Consider the following 24,979-nt stretch of genomic DNA (forward strand, 5'->3'; position numbering starts at 1 on the left):
CCTGGACGAGTTCAGCACATTATTCATAGGGGCCCACATTCTTGACAGGGTAGACGGTGTTCACCCTGTGAAAAAAGTGGGTGGACGCCCTCCATCCGAGTGTACCCCTGACTCATACCCTGCTGACTACCTAATGCCTAAGATTAATTCTTATATCTCTTCTTTTTTTTTTTGCAGAGTTTTATATAGCGCGAACTAGAACCGAACCGAATCAGTTATCAGAGCGCTTTACATAGCACCAGTTACGTTACATGAGGACACACTTTCATTTTTTTTTTTTTTAGGCACGGGGAGATTAAGTGATTTGCCCAGAATCACAGGGGTTTTTTGGCGTCGTTACTGAGACTCGAACCCAGATCCCCAGGTCCGAGGTCGAGCGCTTTAGCCGTTAGGCCAACCCCTCTCCCAACCTTCTCTGTCCCTACGATGCTGCTCCAGCAATCACATCTCTATTTCTAATTTCTGATTCGTTTGCCAAACTTTCAACCAACCTTCACTATTTGTAATAACCATCCTAGCTCTATTTGGGCTTGTTCTAGTCTGACCAACTTCAAATGCGAAGGTGCATAAGGTCTGATCCAGTTAGGCCTCCTAGTACTAGGAGACCATAATCTGGTATCAGAGCCGATATTGAATTCTCGGGATAGAAAGGGTTAATTTGGGAACATATACCGTTTCAGAGTGCGTCCTCCGTAGGATTGCTGGGATTTAGTTGTGGGTGTGATTGTGTGAGATTGCCCTTTGATCATAAAAAAGTTGCTGTAACAGCAGCCGCCATTTTACTTTTTATCCTCAGATATCCGCCCTATCGTCTAAGGAAACATTGAAGATGGTGGCCCTTAGGAGTAAGACAAGAGTGAACAGGTACATTGCAGGGCCCTGTGTACCCAGAATCCAGTCATGCTGTGCTAAGAGATTCCTCTGGCAGAGTAAAATCTTTAAAAGAAACAAGTCTGCCTCCAGACTGAGGCAGCCCTGATCGATGAATGATTTGAAAGCAAAAAGGAATGTCGTCCTTAGTCAAATAACCTAAGAACCATTAGAGTATATTATGTTTTTGTTGGTATTTTGGAGGATTGGCATTGATAAATGCACTAGAATTTCACAGCTGATGCTTAGTGTTTCCTCGAAGCAGCTTAAACCTGGTGGTATTGGTACAGCAGCTTAGATGAAAAAAAAGTAGCAAAAATCTCTGTGACATACTGACTAAAAGCTGAAGAAATGCACACCAGTCAGTTATGAAATACAGGCTCGTACAGCTGTTATTTGGGATTAGTTACTGTGGGGCTTATTTATGAGCCCTTGCGTCACTTTTGCGCTGCCAGTGCGTCACTTTTTGTGATGCATGAGCGGCGTAAAAATGGAGCCTTGTTGCACCATATTTACAAAGTGACGCATCTATCTAGATGCGTCACTTTGTAAACCCCTGCATCACAATAAACCTGCGCCAGGTATAATGCATGCAGGGGGTGCATTCCGACGCAAGAAAGGGTCATAGAAGTGACGCCGTGAAATCTACAAGATTTCACTGCGCCACTTCTAGGACGCAAATGCGTCACTATCTTACACCTGCCTCACAGCAGGCGTAAGACTGACGCAGGCACATTTCACATGGGACTTGCCCATGTGTAATAACCCATAGCTGGAGTTGGGTCACTTTTGTGACACACTCCGTCAATGCATCATTTTTGCGCCTACAGATACGTCAGAAAAACTGACGTATCTGTGACTCCTTGCGACATAAGCGTCATACTGTAAATATGACGCATCATTGGTGTCGCAAGGAGGGCGCGATGAAAAGTGACGCATCGCTGTTTTCTCGCTGCGATGTGTCACTTTTCATAAATGAGGCCCAGTGTTTGCAGTCGCTCAATGGTCCTCCGTCGCTGTCGACAGCAAGCCTTGTAACATTCGGCGCCAAAGTAATGGAGGCAAAACGCGTGCCTCCCTCCCAACCCGAGATCACGTCTACGAGCGTGTGCGGTTTATACCACCCCTTTATTACTCACATACTAATTTCAGACACATTTACGTCACTTTATGACAAATTAGCTCCAGGAACACAAGGCAATCAAAGGGGGCGGGTAATGGCGAGGTAGAACCGTACTAACTCCCCACCAAGGACTCGGCTCTCCATCCTGCAGCTGTTGCTACCACATTTCTCCCCAAGGCGCTTTCAGGAACTAAATTAAATGCAACTTTGACTTAATTAACGCTTTAAATGATAATAAAACCGGCGCAGAATTCGAGGTACTGTTCGCACCATGCTGCAAGAATGGCTAGAAAACCCCACTGGGCATTAACTCTCTGTTAATAAGTTGCACGGGTCTCTGATTGACCTAAGAGCAATGCATCCCGGTGCACAGTGGGGCCTTCAAGCGGGTTACACAGGCAGGTAGAGGAGGCGTAGGTGGAAGACTGTCTTCGAGGAAGCTTCCAGCAAATTCTGAAGTGGGCCGGTCTCCCCCCGCCATCTTCCCGCGCGCCCTCCCCTCATAAGCACTTCAGTTCATATACATAAAGGTCACAGCTTGGGCTCAAGGCAAACCTCTGACAGGAACTCTCCGGTAGAACCCTGTTCGGGCCTGGCAACTGTCGCTTGAGATTGCTCAGGACGAGGGGTGGTGGGGGTAGTGTGAGCTGGCTAGCATCTGTCCTGCACTAAGGAGCGGCTGCCTGGTGGTAAGGAACTGTCAGGATGAGTTTTGTGGGAACCGGTCACACTCCGCAGCTAAAAATGCAAACATAATTTCCACGTCTCGCTGCATAAGGCGTGTTGGGGAAACTGCTCCGTAGAATGCAGGCGGCGTGTTCTTTCGCTGTCTCCTATCAGACCGACAAAAATCGGTGGCAGTTCTAATAAGAAAAACATAGCACAGGGTTTCCTTATTTTAACAGGAGTCCTCAAAACTGTCTCATGTCACCTGAGTCCTGCCTCATCACCAGTGCTTAATTTGAACTGGCGGTTTCCAGTGCTCAGCACCGGCATTTAATCATCAACACCTACGCTTTTCATGAGCACCAGTTAAGGACACGTTCATTTATGGTAGGCACCCAGGAGAATAAGTGATTTGCGCAGAATCACAGGATGTTGAGCTGACGCCGTGACTCGAACCTGGTTCCACAGCTCCTAAGGCGGCCGCTCTGGCCGTTACACCATATTCTCTCTCCACTTCCATGGTTCGTATTTGTTTCCGTTTTAGGGGGCGCTAACAGGAGAAATGGGCAGGTGCACGCGGCCTCCTGACGAGAGCCCTGGCATTTATTTTTTTTACAAATTAACCACTGGTCATCACACGTATTTCCGGAGTTGAATGCCAAATCAGAATGCTAGTGATGTTTGATCCATTTACGGAAGGCACTGAGCCCAACTTTACCATCATGGGAAAGTCAGCATACCGGAGCCCTGTACTGATGTATGTACCATCACTGGAAGTGTAAAGCAGTGCTTAATTTGAGCTGGTGGTTTCCCGTGCTCAGCACCAACACTTAATTGCCAACACCGGGGCTTGTAACAGTCATGCCACATGGAGGCACTGTGTGTCTAATTTAAAGATGGACCCTACAACAGTTGTCTATTAAATCAATATACATTAAAAATTACTATTGGCTGAATTGTCACACTTGTAGGAGTGTGATGGTTAGTAGTTGTGTTGGTTGGCTGTGCTGGGAGGGGCAATGTATGGTGCAAGCTGCAGTGGCCTCCTGACGAGAGCCATGGCACTTCTTTCAGGTGGTGGGAATGGTCAAGCTAAGAACTGTGGAGCTAATTGTGTTCAGTTACTCCCAGTTGTCGGCCTTTGGCACCCCAGAGTGGGAGACACCAAAGCAACATGTGGAATGTATGTGAGAAAGGCGGTCATAGCCTATAGACAGCAGTATGCCATTAAGTGCCAGCGATAGAGTGCGCCGGGTGTTCATGAAGTGTGGCTGGCAGGGGCACCAAAAGTGCCACCGTTATGACTGGGTTGATACGCCTATGTTCACAAAGGTGGTGCTGAGCTGCCAGTTTCCGTTCTCACTTTCTCACACTGATGGCGTGTTGGACCCCGACCGTAGCCCGCTCCACGCACTTGTCAAGGGAGAGAGCTGCTGTGCCACACACAGCATGGCAACGAGTTGGGGTTAATCATTGGTGGACGCAGTCTATCTTTCCTTTGAGGCCATGGTTCACCTACTCACCACTGAGTGCATTCACTGACCACATCAGTGACATAAGGGCCGGACATCTCAAACTGTAGCTCACCGCATGGATGGTTTCTGCCTCCATCTTGGGAGGGACACTGTAGTTGGATATGGCCATGACAAGCGGTGTTTCCCACTTCTCTATGCATGACCCACACTTGCAAATAAAGTAACTCCCCAGGTTTAAGGTGCCTCAGAGACAGATTTCTGGCACATTATGAGTGACAGAAAGCAACACGCGACGTTTCCTGAAATACCAAATTGCGCGGGAAACTTTGTCAGCGGTGCAATTCAGCAATGCTGACATTTGGTGCCTCAATATGTCTCTTAGAATTACAGCACTGGCCTCATAGAGACCTCTGACGACGCTGCTATTTCGACACAGAATTATTGAATCGCGGATTCGCGGTGCCTAGAGGCTGCCCGTTCTAAAGCGCTTTGTAAACAACCCTATCTTCATTTTTCTAGTCGCATCGTGTGCACGCACTAAAACTGTTTTTTTTTCCAATTTTTCTCGGAATCCTTACGTCGCCCTGACACCCTCGAAAATACTGAATAACTGCAGAATTTCTGACTGAAATTTTACACACAGTTCTAAAGGGTACAACAAGCTCAACTCGAGACCACGAGCCCTGTAATGTTATAATGACCTTTAATGAGTGTCTAGGGGAACAATAGGGTCCAAGCAGAAGAAAAAAAAAGGCAAAAGGGCATAAGCGATCATGGCTTCGGTGACAGTAATTCAACCTGATTTCTTGCACAACCACAGAATGTCAGAGAGGTAATCTAAGCCAGCGATCTGACCTCCCCTTGATTCGCCAGCTCTGCGGCTGACGTTTCTCATTGTTGCGCTCAGTATGTTTCACATCTGCTCATGTTTAATGGAAACCTCCCCCTCAAACCACAGGCCCTGCATGCCTTTAATACTCCTGTTTGAGTCTGACCCCCCAACCCCTGCTCTCTCAGCGCACTCCCTCCGTGAGTGTAACAATATTCGAGAATTATCACTGAGCCCCTTGAAAAATATGGTGTTTTGTAAATAGGAGCTACTTCCACTTACCCGCCATATGAGATCTCCCAGGACTGTCATTCAGAGAGGTAACTGGGTAAGACTGGGCTGATTTGGGAGTTTTGTAGTGCACGGAATTGATGAGGCCTATAAGCCTCGCTTTGATTTGTTATTAGGCAATACAGAAAGAAATAGAATTGCAGTCCATCTGCAATCAGTGCTTGCCAACGCCTGTTCACCAGGTTTGTGCGTAAACTGTGTCATTTGCTTTGGTGTATTTACATGAAATTCAGAAAAAATGCCAATAATTTGCCAAAATACGAAACTGGCATTTTGCGCTATATTTTAGAGCAAAGTGTGTCCTCGAGTCCTTATAAGAATCAACATCACATTGTGCTATTAAAATACGTACAAAAAATATACGTTTTGCGAACAAAGACATTTGCATTAGAATTATGTCTCGTGGAGCAATGGCATCATTTTGGAAATTTCGCATAACATGAAATTAATGAAATTAGTCGCAATTACATCAGCGCAATGGAAACTTCACCCAAGTCTACTGTTTATTTCAGTTCTACTCTAGCATAGACAGCCATCGGAGTAATCGCATATCTCCACTGTGGCATTTACTTGAAATGCCACACTTCCTTATGCCTCTCAAACACTTCTTTCAGACAAGGTCTGGTCCATCACCATTGGGTACAGCAAACATATGTTGGGATAAGTATTGGCACTTGAACTCAATGTCCTGCTGTCATATGTCCGATCTTCTGTTAACCAATGTAAATTGTCCATAAATGGGTTTTGCATAGGTTACAAACTCATAGGATTTGAGGGTGCCGCGGAACGTGCAGGAATCCTTATGGTGAGTACAGATAGTAAACATAAGCATTTCAGTTTCGGACTTTTATTGAATATCAACGAAAACACCGTAAACAGGTATATAACAGAGGTCTAAATTGCACACTAACACAGAGTTTTTTGCCCATATTCACACAATTTTTGGGGGATTTAACTTTGCAAGGTGTATAACGAGGAATGACAAACAGGTGCAAACCCTCCCATCCTAGGTGTATGGTTTAGATCTTAGACAAACCCTTTGTTCTTTAAACGGGTCAAAAGGAGCACTCTTGGACACCTATCTGGCAAGCAAAGATCAGTCCAGATATTGTATGCTACACTATATTGTGATTTATATAGCACTTTTATACTCCTCGCAAGGCCTAAAGCACTTTCTCGATTATTGAGTACGCAGCTCTTCTGAATGTCTAATTCATATAGCGCTTCATGACTCTGATCAGGCCGGGGAAGCACTCCAATTTTCATCGGTTATATATATGCCAATATTTTAAAAACACAACTGTTGCAGCGAGTGAGGATTGAAGGCAGGGAGAGTTGTCTTGAAGGACTTTACCAGCACATAAGCGAGTATACTGCGGACAGTGCATGACATAGGCAGGGTTGAACATGCATTGACTTATCACTTCTATGCTGATGTTGTTTTCTACAGAGGCTCAACCACTGGTGGTTCCTCTCTAATCGACCATTAGGAGTACCTCAAAAGGACGCGTGCTGCTGTAGGAAAGAATCCGGAGCACTGCCACAGTTCTCTAGTTAACTTGTTACTAGTCGTTTTTTAATCCTACTTCTTCAAATGAAGTTGTACTTAATTACACCCCTTGCACAACTCAAAATAGCAACAAAGGTTTAGCAAAAAAGTTCTGTGGTGTCTTTGAAGACTCCAGCCTAAAGCTGTTTCTTTTCATAGCAGCAACAAAACATGAGTCGTTCTTCGTTGGCGTGAAAAAGACCTTAAACCGCTAAGGATGGAGAGCCAGTGAATTTCGGTTTCTCAGCAGGCAAGGAGCCTGTTGGCTCCTATGTTTCCCTTTTGTGTTCACAATTCAAGAACCTAGTGTTTGGAAATGCATCTGCTAGTAGTTAAGTCTTCAGGTGCAGCAGACTCCAGTGAGTCGTTCAGCGGGTATTAAAAATAGATCAAAGTGTCACTGCTCTTCTACTATTGGCTCTCTGGGTGCCTCTTCATGCCATTGGCCATGCTATGTGCGCTTTATTTCTGCCCGTTAAGCATGGTAATTCATTTCTGCTTCAGTATCTTCGATCCATTGTTTACAACGCATTCTTATTCTAGTTTATGCCATTTTTGGCCAACCGGTTTCAACTAGTGTTGGTTAGTTTTCAATTTGGAACCTTGATGGCGGACTTGTGAAGTCACCCTGGGATCGTTGCTATTATCTATCCTTTTAAACTTCTCAATTAAGTCTTCGCTATTAGTTGATCCCATTAAGATTGTTTTTATATTAGTGTTGCCCCCGTTATTCCAATCTTGTTTGATGGGTAATTGGGATTGGATGGGCAGCCATTGGCAGAATCTGAACTTGGATGAACCCAAGGTTTTAGTTTGGGTCTCAAGAAGAACCTTTAGGTATGATTCCTTGTCACACTTTCATTAACCTGAGTAAGAACCTTCTTACAAGATTAGAACTTTCTCTGGAGCCCGCTTTGCAGTTATATCATCATCTGATATCGTCAAATTGAAGTACTAGTTAAAATGCTCCCTAGATGGCGCACCGCAAACGAGTCTGTGCAGCTAAAACAATTGTGGGGTCATTGTTGAATTCTGGGACATTTTCTACTGTACGCTATTCTGATCACTCCTGTATCATTTACAAGACCTTGCATTGGCACCCTCTCTCTTGGAGAATTTATATTAGTCTTATCAATACTGCGGCATTGATTAACCGCTTTCAGAACAAAGGTATCCCCTTTATGTGCCTACTCTTCATTTCACTTCTTTGCTTGCTAAGTGATTAACACACCCACAGGGAAGGTAAAGGTTATTTTTCTGTTCGTGCTCCACCTCTTCGAAACACTCTTCTTTTGGAAATTCGACTCACTGCGAATCACCAGCAATTCTGCGACCACATGAAATCTGGCGCTTTTGCAACATAGCCTACTGAGGTTCTATGTTACTTTCCACTCGATTAGCATCAGAAACAAGCTTCTGAAGCGTTAGGCTAGTTGAAGCTCTTGATGTCATTCCATTCTACTAGTGCCAGAAAATGCCAGAAACCTCAGGCTGCCATGCCCAAAAGCAATATATAAGACTATTTAAGAGATGTCAGGTTATGGACAGCACATAGTTGGCTACAGGTGCACCCTGAATAACTGATATTTTCATTCTTGTTCCATTGCTTGGCTAGCTGAAAGCAACATTTGATCTTTACCTTCTTTAACAAGCTCTTTCCCAGATGAGAACACTGTGAGGAGTATTGAAGGCATACTTTTGGAAGGAATGCTATCCTTTAAACACTGAACTAATTGATTGGAATCACAGACACAACCCCTAATCAACTGTTCTTCATGCTCCCATTCATTTGAAACAATCACAGGCTTGTAGAAGTGTGAGTTTTAACACACCCCAGAAGAGACTGGTCCACCAGTTCAGTTTATGCCAGCTTGCCAGGCAAGGCCATTTACTACTTACAAAAATCAAAGGTTGGTTAGCCACAAAAAATTCTAAAGGAAAGGGACCCCATTTTGACTGTCCTTTATGCCAATCACTTGGCTTCCTGTGGAAGCTACAATCAAGTTAAAGTGTTATATTTAACTCATGACTGGATGAAAAACATGTTCACTTTCTTGCCATATCTCTTAAATCATCTCATAAGATGTGTCTTAAAATCCAGCCTGTCAGATGTTTCATCTGATTCAGAGGGCCACATCGAAGGAACCAACTGCGGCATTCTCTAAAGAAGGGAGAACAATATCCTAGCTTTTATCAAATTCATAGTTACTTAAAAAGTTTCTGACCTCTTCTCTTAACATCAGGTTTGGACAGCCATGACTGGTGCCATGGCACCCCACTGAGTGCAAGGCTTAATTAAACCAGATGTACTGTGAGATGGTGTAATCAATACAGATCTTACAGCTTGTTTTTGTATACAGGTTTTTACTACTCTTCTGCTATTTTTAAGAACTGTAAATAAAAGGTGTTATTTCTGCCCAATTTAATGGAACACAATTTACTCCTCTCAGAAGGTCTAAAAAGCAGGGTCAGGGTTTCTAGGATTTGAACTTCTGATGAATAGATCATCACATATGCAAGTGGCAAGCATTTATTTCAGTGAGTCATCCCGACGGCTGTCATAAATATTTAGTAAATAAGGACTGAAAAAAATTGAACATGGAGAAAAGTAAAAATATTGGCTTTAACTGTCGCACTCAATGTCAGCTTGGTTAAATGGGTTTTCATGTTAGAACAATTATTGTAAAAATGTCCTGCACAAATATGGAATAGGAAGAGTCAACTATCGCATTATCAAGAAAGTACATATAGATAAGTATAGATTCCCTATCTTAATGGCACAACCAGTAACTTTAAAGATGTATATCATCAAGGTAAACAAGCGGAGTTTAGAACATTAAACGTATTCTCACCTAAATATATTTACATTCATGATTATGTGGTAGTCATCATTCTAACTACAATGTCTTTGGACGCTATTTAAAACTTGATATTCCAGTAGAATACCTTTCAAAGGAAAGGCAATTAGAGTTTGAGGGGTAATAGACAAAGCCATGATATCAGTGTCCTCGTCACTCTTTTCTGCCAAAAAGTAAGTCAGCCTATGAGAGGGCTAAGTTAGTCTGATTTTGGGCTCATGGCATATGGTAGCTTGGAACGTATTTTATTTTTGCTATACATTTGTAAAAAAAATGTTTTACTACCCACTACTTCCTGAAGGCAGAACTGCCATAATTAGTAGTAGAAATAATAATAATAATATTAATAATAATAGGATGAAGAAGAAAAAGAAGAAGATGATGAAAATGAAGAAACTGGAGAAGTTGTTTACCCTCAGAGTGACTTGTTTGCTGACGTAATCAAATTGAGCAATACAGAATTTCATAAACTCAGTTGAAGTCCTCAAAGAATGTTGTGTACTGCAAGGAATGACCTCCATAAATGCTAATGCAACTCCTGAGACACTTAAAAATTAATAAAAGGCCTCTAATCCATGTCCAGTCAGTTTTCAAATATGAAGTAGTCTGGAGAATATTTCACTTTGGAAGGTCTTATATGCAGTGGTTTGACTGTACCATGGTCTTTGCTCTCAGGGGCATGTTCAAATGTTTTGGAGAAAATGCAAAAGGCAGGACCAAACACCGGGCTTTTCAGACATTTAGGGGCATATTTACAATATTTTGGAATAGGGCAGTGCCACAAGCCTTCTAGCTGTGCTGCCCTACTTCAAAAGAAAGGGGCAGGACTGTGCCCTATTTACAAGATACCAAAGAGAGGGTCTGGCTATTCTGCAGCAAGGCCAAGCCTTAATAACAATTAACAACAAGATGCCAGTACTGCTGCTTGTTTGGAGACTAAAACAACTATAAACAAAATGAAACTGTGTCTAGTTACCCAATGTGGTTAGAACAAAACAATTTTATTTTAATGCTTCCTTTTGCGGAAATAGTATCGCATGCAAGCAGCGACCGCCTTACCCAGTTCCTTTGATTGAATTAAGACGCCGTTGTCAAGAGAAACAACACACAGAGTCACACTGCTGCTTCGTGTCAATAAAAGAGTCGGATACACCACCAGACTGGACAAATCGACGACAGCACCACCACTTCCTTCTTCCCACATCACTTCGTGCCGTGGAATTCTTAATAATCGTGAAGGTGAACTGAGAAGTACAATATGTAAAGAATTAGCAGGCTCTCAGTCGAGTCTGTTAGTAGAACCATCCTGGTCCTGAAGAGAGTTCCACTAATTAGGAACTCGAAACGCGTCGACCATATTTCTCTTCTTTGGCCAATCTAAACATAAACATGTATTAAAAGTTGTTCATTTATAAGTTGAATTAGAAAGATGGCCTCTATTGTTCAAAGACGGTTCCAACTGGAGTTGAATGATTGTTGTGCAGAATAGAGATTCTTTGTATATATTTTCCCCAAGGGAGGGTTAGTTTCTCTCTTTTTCCTTTTTCTTTGTTTTTTGGTATATTTGTGGAGTCAATAGGAAGTTGAATGTAATGCTGAATGGGTATGACTGGTCTATATTAAATGTTTTTACCGATTTCACTTTCAGATAGAATGAGACACTTGTATGAAAGGTTGTGATCTTGATTCACTCTCTGCTCTATGAGCATCTGTTTAGGGTGGGGTTCCAATTGATAGATTGTATTCGTTTATGAAATTTTGATAAAGTTTGAGAACAAAAAAAGCAAAAGTAAGCATTAAAATAAAATTGTTTTGTTCTAACCACATTGGGTTACTAGACACAGTTTCATTTTATTTCTAGTTGTTTTAGTCTCCAAACAAGCAGCAGTACTGACATCTTGTTGTTGTTAATTGCTATTTACAAGATACAGCATATTCCTATTCTTTCTGCCAGTGCTGGTGCACAAACTGCAGCCGAGCGCCAATGCAGGCACCCTTACACCATGGTGCACGGATGTCTGTGTTGTTGGCATGATGGTTGTTGTACAGGAGGGACTCCATCTTGCATAAAAACAATCAAAGGAGACATTTTCCTCATTCTATGTGTGCTGCAGAATACAGCACATGTGGAAAGAGGAAAAAGCAAGGAGAAATGTTAACATTTCTCCTAGTTTCGCCTGCTTTGGGAAAGAGTTAGTTATGACGCTGTCCCAGATTTACGCTTCGTTGTAAATCTGGGGCATTGTCTACAACCATAGGTGTTGGGTGGGAACACCCACAGCAACACGCATGGACCGCCCCTTCCATGCAGAATAAGGCATTGCCTTACTCCAAATTTACAAGGCCATGAAAAGCCATGCAGGGTGGATTGAGTGGCCTTGTAAATATGGGCCGGCACAATGCGCCTACGGAGCGTCACAAAAGTCATGCACCGGGGCATTGTAGGCTCACATAAAAAAGCAGACCAGGGTTCAACAGCGAAGTTGCGCAGTTCCAGAGGACAGGCAAAGAAACTGGCTTGCCCAACTACTGAATGATCTTGCATGAGCGAACGTTCACAGCTACCAGTTGTCAGACCCTGTGCCTTTTGATTTTTCCACTTCACATTCTATAGATTGACGTGTCTGGTGGATCCAAAATCATAGGACCACCCAGAGACCATCAATGCACACCAAAGTCACTGTTCATAGATAGGGAACTGCCCAAAAGCAGTACCATGTTTGTCCTTGATGGAGACAATTGCCTCCAAATCCCTTGACTTGTTGGTGACAGGGATGTATGTGTACTGGGGGTACGGGTAACGCCTTTGTTCTCTAAACCAGGGTTGAACCCTCCTGACTATCCCATAAAAAAGGGTAGTGAACTTAGTGTGTGACCCTTTCCCCGTCTTTAGTTTAAGAGAAGAACTATTAGTTTGTGTGAAAGTGATGTTTTTCGAACAAGAGATGTCTGTCTGTAATGGTGGGTTTGTGCCAGCACTGTGGTTGTCACCAGCCCTATGCTTCACTTCTGCAGACCCTGCCTTGCACTCTCCACTCCAGTGTTGAAATGTAATATAATATGCTAGGCTGTTAGCCTTTTCAAAAGATGTAGAAAGAAGCCTATGTAGACGCACTGTCAGAAGGAGAAATAAATAAACTCCATGTAAGGTGCTGCTTTTTCTCTCATCTGGTTCCAGAGCAGGAATATACATTAGTCTTCAGTCCAAATCAGTTTCACTTTTTTGAGCCATGGAGAAATCCATGTGATTGGTCTCCTATGCCTCATAAACTGCGATCAAAATCTTTGAAGCATTACAAAACAGGCTTTGTCATGTCACCAGACTCTAAGGAAGAGACCGCGTAGCTGACCCAATCATCACTTTCTGACTATCAGGTGCCAATAACGGCAGTTGATAATTTGTTAATGTATTATCCTGCAACAATTGCTATTGTCTACAGTTGATAAAACCCCCAAAAATAGTTTAATCATCACTTTCTGACTATCTTAAACCATACCAAAGCACCACATGCAATGTTCACGAGTGTCAATTCTCGACATCACCTACAAGAACCTCTGCAAATCCTATATCCTGAAGCCCCGAAGCCTATTAGTCCCAATTTAAAAAATCTAAAAACACAGGCTGAAAAAAGGAAATTACATTTGGAATCGCATGGCCACTTAAACCACTGACACAGCTTCCACTATGTCTTGGAGTCCCAACACCTGGGCGCAAAGAATTCAACTCAAGGAGTTGGCGGGAGCTACTCCATTTAAGTGATCAGTGTTCCCAGATCTAGTCGGTATAATACAACACGAGTGTGAAGTGTTTAAATAAAGAGGCTCTGCCCAGCCCCACAACATCTTGTAAAGCAATATTGGTGTTGAAGCCCATGGCCACGTTCATTTCAATGATGGAGAATGGGCAGATGTAATAGCATTCACTAGAGACACGTTTAAAGTAAGGCCTCTAAAACGGAAAAAGTAAGAAATTCCCAAAAATTCGACAGGCGAAGGTAAAAGAAGAAATGTGTATGGAAAATCGGGGGTTGGCTGAACTGAAAACAAAACCGCAAGTGGAGGAGGAGGCTTGTGCATGCATTATAGATGGAGAAATACAGAGTATCATCTGAAAGAAGGGCCGGCTGAAGCAAGAAAAATGGCAAAAATAGAGACAGGAATAGGAATTATGATGGACTGTGTGGAACCTCATACAAAGGTGGGATTGAATGGATGCGAGACCCCATCCAGTACACCAGGGTATCCACCACTGGTCAACGAAGGCTGGTGCCACACATGATTTTCAGGATACCCACATGCGATAAAGTGGCACTCCGATGATTTACATACTCTTTGGTTATTCTGAAAACCATGCACAGGGGTGAAGTCACAATATCGAGAAAAAAAATATTGACTGGACAGAATATCGATTTTTTAATATAGAATAGACAGACTATCAAATTGCAAAAATATAGTGGTGAAGAATATCGAAATTCAGGTAAGGAATATCGATTTTAAAAATATCAAAGTTAGTAATATCAAGAGTCATAATATAGTTGTTAAAAATATCGATTTTTTATAGTGTTTTAAGTGTTAGTATATGTGTTTAAAGTATGTATTATTTTTGCAGTGTATGTTTTAATTTTTTTAAAGTAATGAATTTTATGTTATTCAATTTTTGCATAATTTCATTCCACAGTGGGTTGTGGGTTTATAGGGGAATAGGGTGGGAAGTAATTTAATTATAGTAAATGAAATATAATTTTTTAGGAATTATTAATTATTTTTAATTTGCATTTTTTTAAAGTAATGAATTTTATGTTATTTAAATTTTGCGTAATTTAATTCTGTAGTGGGTTGTGGGTTTATAGGGGAAAAGGATGGGACGTAATTTAATTGTAATTAAGTAAATATTTATTTTTATTTATTGGTATTGATAATTAATTTATTGTTCATTAATTATGAATTGGTAATTCATTTGTATTAATTGGTAATTACATTTTAATAATTGATAATAATTTTAATTGTATTATTTATTATTCCGAGAGGGTTGTGGGGTTAAAGGGGAATGGGTGGGAAGTAATTTAATTGTAATTAAGTAATTTTGAAAATTATTTTTGTGTATTGATAATAAATTTACTGTTAATTAATTGTTAATTGGTAATTATTTATTACTTATGACATTTCTGGTATTGAAAATTAATTGGTTGTTAATTAAATATTAATAGGTAATTAATTTTTAACAAATAATATTTATTAGTATTTATAATGAATTAATTATTACATATGTTGTAATTGGTAATTCATTTTAATTAATTTTTTATTGGTTTTGATAATTAATTTATTTTTATTTAAATATTAAATCATTACTTTCCCTACTGTTGCACTCACTGGAGTGGGAATAGTAATTTTTACTCCTATGCTATCCAACGCTTTCCCTACTGTTGCACTCACTGGAGTGGGAATAATAATTTTTACCCCTACGCTATCCAACGCTTTCCCTACTGTTGCACTCTCTGGGTGGGAATAGTAATTTTTACCCCCAAGCTATCCAACACTTTCCCTACTGTTGCACCCGCTGGAGTGGGAATAGTAATTTTTACCCCTACGCCATCCAACGCTTTCCCTACTGTTGCACTCTCTGGAGTGGGAATAGTCATTTTTACCCCTACGCTATCCAACGCTTTCCCTACTGTTACCCTCACTGGAGTGGGAATAGTAATTTTTACCCTCCCTTTATCCAACGCTTTCCCTACTGTTGCACTCACTAGAGTGGGAATAGTACATTTTACCCTCCCGCTATTGTACGCTATAAATATTGAATATGTTTTATTAATATTAAGTCAATATAAATATGTATTAAAAAATAAAAATGCATGTTTTTTTTAACTTACATTAATTCATTATTCATTTTAAGGTTATTTAAGTATTTTTAAGTATGTTTTGGTTAATTATATTTATTATTTAATACATTTTACATTACTTTTAAGAAATTTAAAAAATTCGATATTTTAACAAACTATATCATTTACAACGATATTTTGGATTTGATATTTTTGTACTTACCTGTTTGTAGGTAGGAATTCAATATTCTGTCATTCTATATTTTCTCCACGATATTTTGGCAGGTCGATATTTTGCTCCTCGATGTCAGTGATCCATGCACGGGATCAGCTTAGTATCAATCAGGGCTGTCAGAAGTGGGGAACAAAGAGGGCATTATTCCCCAGCATGGGCTCTTTTGCTGGGCCCTCTGCATCTGCAGTAGTGTTTATTTATATGATACAGGCATGTGTCATATATTACTGACAAGACAACTATCACTGCTAAAGTCACTAAATTGTGCCAGATGCTGGATCTGCCTTGTTGTCTCTTAACCTGCTGGACATATTTTTGGGAAGTTATAAAAAGGTCCCCGCCCAATGAGGAGGCTCCTGAAGTTGTTGATCTGGGCCCCATTAAAGCTCCTGACATGCTTGGAATCCATTTGGAAACAGTGCAGAGCAGTAATAATGAAGCAGAACAGAAGTAGAAAATGAAAATGTCCTTAACTGAAATAACGCACAGGATTGATGGTGAGTAGGTCATAAAGAATCTGATTACTCTGCTCTGCAAGGTTGGAGTTTGTAGTTGGAGGGCTTAGTTATGAGACCATTGCAGTTTTATAGACGCACCGGCAGCACAATGAGCATCCCCATATTCAAAAGACCACAAAAAGTCATCCTGTGTAACTTTTCATGGCCTTGTAAATTTGTTTCCCTTTCACACATAACTCTGCGTGAAAGGGGCGTTCCATGTATGTTGCTGTGGGTGTTACCAAGCAACATCCATGGAACTTGACGCATTCCCAGATATACAACATTTTGTAAACCTGGGAATGCGTCAGAATCCTACGCCTTCCCAGGGAGGGGTAAAGAGGCACAACGAGGAGAAATAATTGTATTTCTCCTTGTTTTTCTTCTTTATATCAAGGGCGTAACAAAGGCCCCCACAGACCCCGCGGTGCGGGCGGCCCTGAGCTCCAGGGGGCTCCTTCAGCCCAGTACCCTGTCAGCAGAGCTCCTGAGTGTGGTCGGAGGGGTGTGCAGGTGGGCCCCCTCAAGTTTCGTTACGACACTGCTTTATGTGCATGCATAGAAAGCGGAAAGTGCCTTTAATGATTGTTTTTGTGCCAGAAGGTGTCCATTCCTGCACCAAAACAATCACCCCTCAGCAAAGGCACCCTCGCTAAATGACGCAAGGGTGTCTGCGTTGGTGCGTGGCTGCTGTTTGGTTCCTGTGCAGCCAAGAAGGACTGGAAAGCGTCATATCTTGTAAATATGGAGCATTCCTGGACTTTTATTTTGACGCACAGCAGGAAGGCTTGCTGCGCTGCTGTGCATCAAAATATTTTAAATGAGGCTCAAAGATGTGAAGGAGAGTGGAAAAGTGAATACGAGCATTTAAAGAGTAGATAATGGAATACGAGCATTTACGAAACCGATCAGGAGGAGAAGAACACTTCCTTCAAGTGGTTTAAAGGGACAGGGTGGTAAGTAAACATGGATCTAGAGGGAAGAGATTTGCTCAGAAATGACTTGAATGAAAAGATAGCCATCTTAATAGCAAAAATAAATAATTGAGGAACAATTCCTTAACAGAGAGAATCATTAAGCAGAACATAAAGATAAGGAACCAATAACGACTGAGTAGATCCAATGAGAGGAAAGAAGTAAAGAATTCCAAAGGAGAAGCTGTGGCATCAGCTCAAGTAATGAAATAGGAAACGTCTGAATCCTTGATCGTGTGAGAGGAAGGAAAGGTAGCAGCGGGTACCAGAGGGCCGGGTAAGTGACGGAAGGATGAGACACCCTATGAATGAAAGCACGAATGAGGTTGCTTTTGGCTGGAAGGAGACATCTTGAGGAGTCAACGGTGATGAAGAAACAGAAGAACGACTAAAGTAGGAAACTGAGACTATTTGATAAAACGTAATGTACCCACGTTGAGTTAATCAAACATGAACGATAGAATGACGTAAAAAGAGAGTGATAGGTCAGTAAAGGTTTTGTGACAGCGCCAGCATCTATCGGTCTGATGTGCAGTAGAGCGGCGCCGGGCAAGATAAACTTTGGTTCTAGAGCCCGACAGGATGGCTTGATGGATCTCAGATAGGAAGAGGTGAGAGACGATGATCCAGTGAACAATTTGTCCATCAAGGTGGGTTAGACTGAAAATATACCAGAAGTGGGAAGTTATCAGCTGAAGGACAGTCGCCAGAAACATAAGAAGTAAAGAGCATTAATGAAAAGCTTGCAATTGGTGTGATGTGTTTGAGAGATTTGTGTTGCATGAATTCTGCCATTAGACTGATCTTACAATGCTGTCGTACTTAGCGTGCTCTCACAATATTGTTTTGCTGGGTTTAATTATTGTGCTGGGTCTGATCCTCATTTTTTGAACATCTGTATCAGTCCTTCCATAGATTGTTTCTGTGTGCATGGTTAGGTCTACGTGTGATGAGGTGAGTAGTAATGTATGATGATGATTTTATATTTTTAAGGATATTTTTAGGATGTTACTGCAACTAGATTCCCTCCACGTTGTGGCTGTTGAAGAACTTGTCAAAGGGACTTAGGAGGGAAGGTTCCTATGTATACCCTTAAATCATCCAAAATGTATTTCCTAAACGTGTTTCTTGTGCTAAGAAGTCATTACCAATTCTGAAATGTGACATGTGGAACACTGGCACGCACACTGCCCAGTGGCGGCTAGTATTTGAAGGAGGTGGGGGAGGGGGCGGGTCACAGGGGCTGGGGGAGGAGGGAATTAAATAAAAAAAAGACACACCTGTTTGCCACTGCCGCACGCTGTCGCCACTGCCTCCTCTCGGTCCTCTTCCCCAGAAAGCAGGATGTACTCTGCTCCCAGCCTCTTGTTTGCAATCATAATGCTGCAATGCAGCGTTGTGATTGGTTTGAGCACATTGGATCGGCATCTAGCCAGAGGATGGGAGGCTGGGCATGTTCTCCATGCAGGCTGTAATGCAGCCTGCATGGAGAACATGCAAAGTGTGCATAAATGTTTGGCCGTTTCAGAGGGCCGGACAAATATTTATCAAGATTTTAGGGAGTGCAAACCACTCCTTCCTCCCTGCTCTATCAGCACAGCAGCCCGACCCAGGCGCGCAACACCCATTGGACTCACCAGGCTTCAGCCCCCCCCCGTCGTGTGTGGCAGCCCGGGATGAGACAGATCCCGGGCACACACAGAGCCGCACCCAAACTTTTCACAGGTCTTTAAAAGACCATTTGAATGTTAATTAGGCCTTGCAGTTGTTTCACCCCTTCTAAGAGCCCCTGCAGCTCCACTCTGCCTACTGATTAAAGGTGTCAGCCCCCCCGGAAATTTTTTCTTAGCCCCCCCCCGAAATTTGGCTCTAGCTGTGCCTCTGCCCCGACCCCACCCGCAAAGCTGCTGCAACAAGGAAAAAATAAAATGATAATAACTTAGAGTTATTAACATTTTATTTTTCCTTTAGTGACACTGCTTAAAAGCAGTGAGGCAATGCTCCTGTGCCTTAGCGGAGGAGCCGCCACTGACATTGACCAATTAGCAGTGTTTGTATGAAATAAGGCCCGGATTAATGGAGCCTTGCGTTGTCCTTGCATCACACAAGGTGACGTGAAGACAACACAGGGGCTTCAATACTATTTTCAAAGCCATGCAATTTGAAATTTGCACCGCCTTACATGGCTTTGTAAAGAAATGTAAAGCAACACAGCTGCTTGTGCTCCGCTAAGTTACATTTCAACTTGAGTGGAGTTCCATGGGCGGACCACTGCAACTATACATACATGCTTATGCACAGTGACACTAGGTGCACTGTGCTTGTGACATATCATACATACCACTCACCTCACCCAAAATGTCTCAAATTGGCCAAAATAAAAACAACATCATGGAGTCTGAAGGTCTTTCTGGAAACTAAAAACAATCAGAGTATTTCGCAACCTCAAGAGGGGTTATGAAGTGCTATATAATTAGGGCTCCTGGTTTTATAGTATTTTTTTTTTTTTACATTTCCGTTTGTATTTATCCATATTCATTTTTTGTTCCTCTTAATGGTATTTATCCATATTTATTTTGTGTTTCTATAAATGGAGTAGTAAAATGGTATATTTCCACATTTATTTAACTTTTAGATGTGCATTCATACGTGGAAGCCTGTTGGATTTTAGAAAATTCAACAGCCAGATATAACATAACACTACACCCATAGGTGCATATTAGCTTTATAATACAAATATATGTTAACTTATGCCTGTATTTAAGGAAATCTGATCCTGTTTTGTAATTCCCTATCTGTCTATCTGCTCAGTTTTTGCTTGGAATTCATGAAAGGCAGCATGGAGAGACTTTAACAAAAAGCACAATTTACAGTATTTTTCCGCTTTTACAAATAAATACATAAATATAGCTTGAATCTTTTTTTCTTGGAAATACCAATCAACCAGCATCCAACAGAAGAGCACTTGGTCTTAAAACCTATTAGAAAAGCGTAGTAGTACTTGCAAATTGAAAAATCTCATAAATTGACAGCTGATAAGTATTTAAAAATCTTCTAACACGGCCGCCTGATAAGATGAACTCTAAAAACCTAGAAGTACAAGAAGTACTATAAAAACCTATCCATCCAAAGTCCCACACAACAGAATATTTTTGATTTGAGTACAACAGACTTCTGTCCATCATCGCTTTTCTGCATATTGTAAAGCTTCCAGGGATAATGGAGACAAAGTTTGCCTGTTCAGGATCTCCCTTTCTAATGTCTACCATTTCATTGGTCCGAATGCACATTGTATATATTTAGTTTTTTATCCACTCTATTATAGAGATATTTGAGAACTGTTTTTTTTGGTTTTCCACAAAAAGAAATTATTAAATACTTATCTAACTAAAATATTAAGTTGGTGTCCAATAAATACCTCCTCTTTTTCTTAATAACAACTACTTTTGGGCTAAGGACATAAAGATATGTTGAAAGCTCAGAACAATCACCTACTCGACTGGTCTTATATGCTACTTCTGAGGGTGCTGCATACACCATGCTTTAGAAGCAATGGAGCTTTAGTAATGGCTGTCAGTATTTGATTTTAAAAAGTCATATTTAGAGTGCCATTGTCTTTAGATCATGGCATTATTCTTACATTTTGCCTGGAACGACTTAAATTGAAAATTCTTTAGTGAAAATTGAGAAACCCAAATGCAAAGTTTCTTTGATTTTTTAACGCAATCACACGGCAGGAGGCTGGGGGGGGTGTCCTTAGCAGTGGGTTTAGTGTCTGGAGGGCATCTATATTCAATGGTCCAGATGATTAACATTGCTGACTGAATCTGAACTTAACATGTATTGTTTACTTTATTACACTATTAATACGGAATACAAATGGTCAGTGCCAATAGGAAGCAGACCAGCAAAAACAAAAACACCTTTTTTGATCGCCTGTAGAATAAGAAGAGAGTAAAAGCAATATATTCCAGTCAACACTGGCTGTAAGTGGGCCAACACCCCCCCCCCCTTACTGATTCTGATACAAGGCCACTAAATGACTCGGACTGTAGTAAATCAGCGCATCATTTCGAGTTTGGCTGAGCAGAAGATACGCCGTAAACCAGCGGAACTCCCACTCCACTAGCTTGCTGTTCCGCCACCTCTTCTAGAGGTAAGGGAAATGCCAATTTTACACTGGTGGAGTCGCAGTAAGTTCCACTGAAGTAAACACCTGAACTGTTTGCCTATTCACGGTGGCCACGTAGTGACGGCCATCAAACGCTATTTATGGCAACACGCCCATCGTTGTATTTCCCTGTTCAGGCCTACAATGTAAGGCATGGCAGTCTCAGGCAGGGAAACCAACAATGACCTGACACGGATGGAGGACTCTCCCTGTGCGTCAGGGTCATAGTTTCTTCGGGGCATTAAATCATGCAGTTGCAGTAACCTTGTTCCATACAATGGGGCGCAAAGGCCATGCAACTACTAAGGAAGATTTATCAAGCCACACAAGCCCACCTGCGTGGCTTGATATATCTAGAGTAACGCAATGCAGCACAGACTGCGTTGCGTTACTGTGTCCCAGGGAGGTGGAGCATGGGTGTTCCCTCTCATCCACCCATGGATTTGGGCACATTCCCAGATTTACCACTACTGGAATACCTGGGAATGCTTCAAAATGCTACGCCTTCCCACTTGAGGCATAATGAGGAGAAATATATTCATTTCTCCTCATTTTTCCCCTCTTTCCATGTGTGATGCAGAATGGGTTCATGATAATGGATACTGGTCCGTGAACTGTGGTTCAGAATTGCTGACATATACCAAAAAACTCCTCATTGCCTAGATTTTCATAGCTGAAAAGTTCTACATCACTGATTGAACTGTCAAAAACTGCAGCTTCTGCCCAAGCGCTTCAATTTGCGGAAATGTTTCTATATTGCATTCTATATGTTTTAACCCTTTGGGTGCTCATGACGGCTCTACGCCGTCATGAGTCACGGGTGGTGTGTGCTCATAATGGCGTGGAGCCGTCATGCCGCTGCCGCTCCGCCCATGCGGCCTGTGCGGGTGAATTAATGAGTAGGCGGGGTCATGGCGGCTCCATGCCGTAATGAGCACACGCCGCCCGTGACTCATGACGGCGTGGAGCGGTCATAAGTACCGTAGCACCACGCACACCCCCTAGACCCACCCGCGCCGCTGCAGAAGTCGCGGCGCAGGGAAGAGGGTTAATGGGAAAGAAAATCTGATATGAAAGATACGTTCTGTTTCTTTCTTACTCAATGACAGCTTGGGCACGAGGCATGTACATCAATTAGGGTTAATGCAGTAGCAGCTGGTCTTCCCGGCTTGCCCTTTGGTGCATCTAGACTTCCCTTGGTCACCTTGTCCCAGAGGTCATGGACTAAGCACCAAAAACAGAAAATAAACAGGGCTCTAAAAGTTCTGTTAATTTCTGTATTTTCTCCTCCAGCCCTTTCCTTATTAGTTGAAAACAGGAGGATGTTGAGGGCCAAGGCTGGGGCAGTTGATCAAACTTGTGATGTAATCGGTGTGAAAAGATATCTGATGTAACCTCCAGTTCCAGTAACAGTTTGGTTAAATGACGTCTATAACACAAGGGTTCCACAAGCCAGAAAAACATCTCGTCCATAGCATGGTGGCTGGTTGGAGGTCTACTCCTGGGTCTGAGTTAGAAAGTACTTATCTATGGCTTGTGGTACTTATTAAAAAATGGCAGCCTCTTCATGGGAGTAAAAAACACAAACACTTCTAGTAAACCAACATGAAGAAAAGTATCTTAGAACACCGTGACATGCTTTAGTTGCCCAGCATTGATCATAATTGTGGCCATCCTGTTCAGGAGAGCTTGATGCGCATGCGCAGTTCAGCCATATTCCAGCATTCAGAGACGCGTATAGCATTTATGCGTTACAAACTTGTTTTATCATGAGCCATCTCTTACACTGGCTAAGCATCATTTTCATAGGTATGAAAAGTACACACCATACATTACTGTACTGCACTCTCTGGGGTCCCGCATGCTGCGGCATGGACCCACATTCTAAGAAGCAACAAACAGCGCAAATAAACGTTCTATCGATACAAAGATAAAAGCGACTAAATAAAAAAATGATAAAATATCTTATTGTTTACTTTCAGAACTGAACAAAAAAGCTTCAGCCCAATATAAAAAAAAGAATAAAGTAAAAATATTGAAGGACTACAATGTTACGACACAAGACGGTGATGACCTCACAGACGCCACAGACATGGAACAGCATGTGTTGGTGTTGAAACTTACAGGCACGTACACTGGTGGAGCAATCATTATTAACAGAGACAGAAGAAAGTGGGAAGGCTCGTTCGAGGGTGTCCATGTTACTATGAACACTGCCTGACATGCACGAGCAGTCGGGATCAGAGCGTCCGCAATCAAAGCAACATGCCAGCCTCATTCTCTTGTAGACGGACATCTTGGCTAAAACCATGTGTTGGATGGGAGGAGAGGAAAAGCAGCAGGTTAATGGCAAGGTTTCAATCATCACAAGGCAGCAGGAAGGTATATCGTTCTGTATATGTTTCACTAGCAATTTGTAAGACAAGCTTTGGCGCAAGTCAACGGTATCAACCCAGGGGAGGGGGGAGGGGGGCGAAAAGAAACATGACAATAGAAAGGATGAAATCAGTGCAATGAGGTTAATGCCAACAACTTGGAAGTGTGTCCATGCAGAAGAGAAGCTGTCCGAGGTGTGCGCGTAGTCCCAAACAATTTCCAATCTTGAGACATGATACTAGCATCAGCCTTCAATTTAAGTTAAATTGAGAGGGTATGCAAGTAGTCTTGGGCTAGGGACCTTTCCCTTGCTGAATATTTGAATTCTCCTCAAGATATAGGTATGAGCTGTAACTATGTCATGCGCTGATGGAAGGCACCACGTGATTGTGCTACCCTAGCATTTACACGCGTACAATGGACTTGTGTAAATGCCACCTAAACTTCTCGTCTTCTAGCTTATAGGACTATTCTCAACTTTTGGGTAGGCGTGTGTGAAATATAGTGATTTTTTGGGGAGAAAAATTTTGAAATTCCATGAAAATGTTGTGTACACAAAATTACACTATAAGTGCCAAAGTTGGTTTGCTGACATCTTGCTTCATTGTAATCACGTGAGGACATATTATGCGTTAAAACGGCGAGATACCAGCAGGAGACTGGAAGAAATTCAAGAGTTCTGTAAAATTCATCTTTTTCAATGATTTAAGTTTCGTGCAGGCCTACTTTTGACTTACTCTTAATACCCTTGTCTCTACCTTTCCTTTTTCTGTTTATTTGCCTCAGGGAATATTTCCAAGTGCATACATTTGTAAATAATTATAAATACATCCTGCTTTTGAATAATTGAGGAAAAATGTCAGTTTCTTTTCCTGGTTATCTTAGTTTGCAATTCAGCCTGTATTTAGAACTATAAGTCCTGATTGGTTCTCATGTTCACTATGCATTGAGGTTTGTACGCACTATGTAAAACTGCAAAAAAATGCACTAAATACATATTTTGTCTTACCATACGGGTCAGCCAATAGGGAGGCTGAGGTTAGCATATGAACTGGTTTAAGTACTGTTAGAGTTAAGGACATTCCACCCGCACAGTTGAAGCTCCAAAATGGTGGCCCGATTCCCAATGCCCTATGTCATCAGATCACATTTTTGAAGGTTCACGAAAGGACTAGAAACATTGTGTATTGCTTTACTCCAAATACCAACCCAACCGGCACATTTGTTGCTCTACTCCTCAATG

The 24,979-nt window shown here is 41.9% G+C and overlaps 1 protein-coding gene across 5 annotated transcripts in view; it reads right to left on the reverse strand.

Annotated features, from left to right (window-relative positions):
- Positions 1 to 24,979, reverse strand: part of KCNMA1 (potassium calcium-activated channel subfamily M alpha 1) — a 1,543,535-nt gene that overhangs the window by 343,792 nt on the left and 1,174,764 nt on the right. Inside the window, exon 19 of one of the 5 annotated variants that reach the window (XM_078643366.1) lies at positions 23,485 to 23,661. The exons of the other annotated variants lie outside the window; for them this stretch is intronic. Within the exon in view, the coding sequence (XP_078499492.1) occupies positions 23,485 to 23,661 (177 nt within the window). The remainder of the gene's footprint in view (positions 1 to 23,484; positions 23,662 to 24,979) is intronic. 5 annotated transcript variants of the gene reach the window in all.

This window comes from Lissotriton helveticus, chromosome 5_1, assembly GCF_964261635.1.
Source record: "Lissotriton helveticus chromosome 5_1, aLisHel1.1, whole genome shotgun sequence".
NCBI lineage: Eukaryota > Metazoa > Chordata > Amphibia > Caudata > Salamandridae > Lissotriton > Lissotriton helveticus.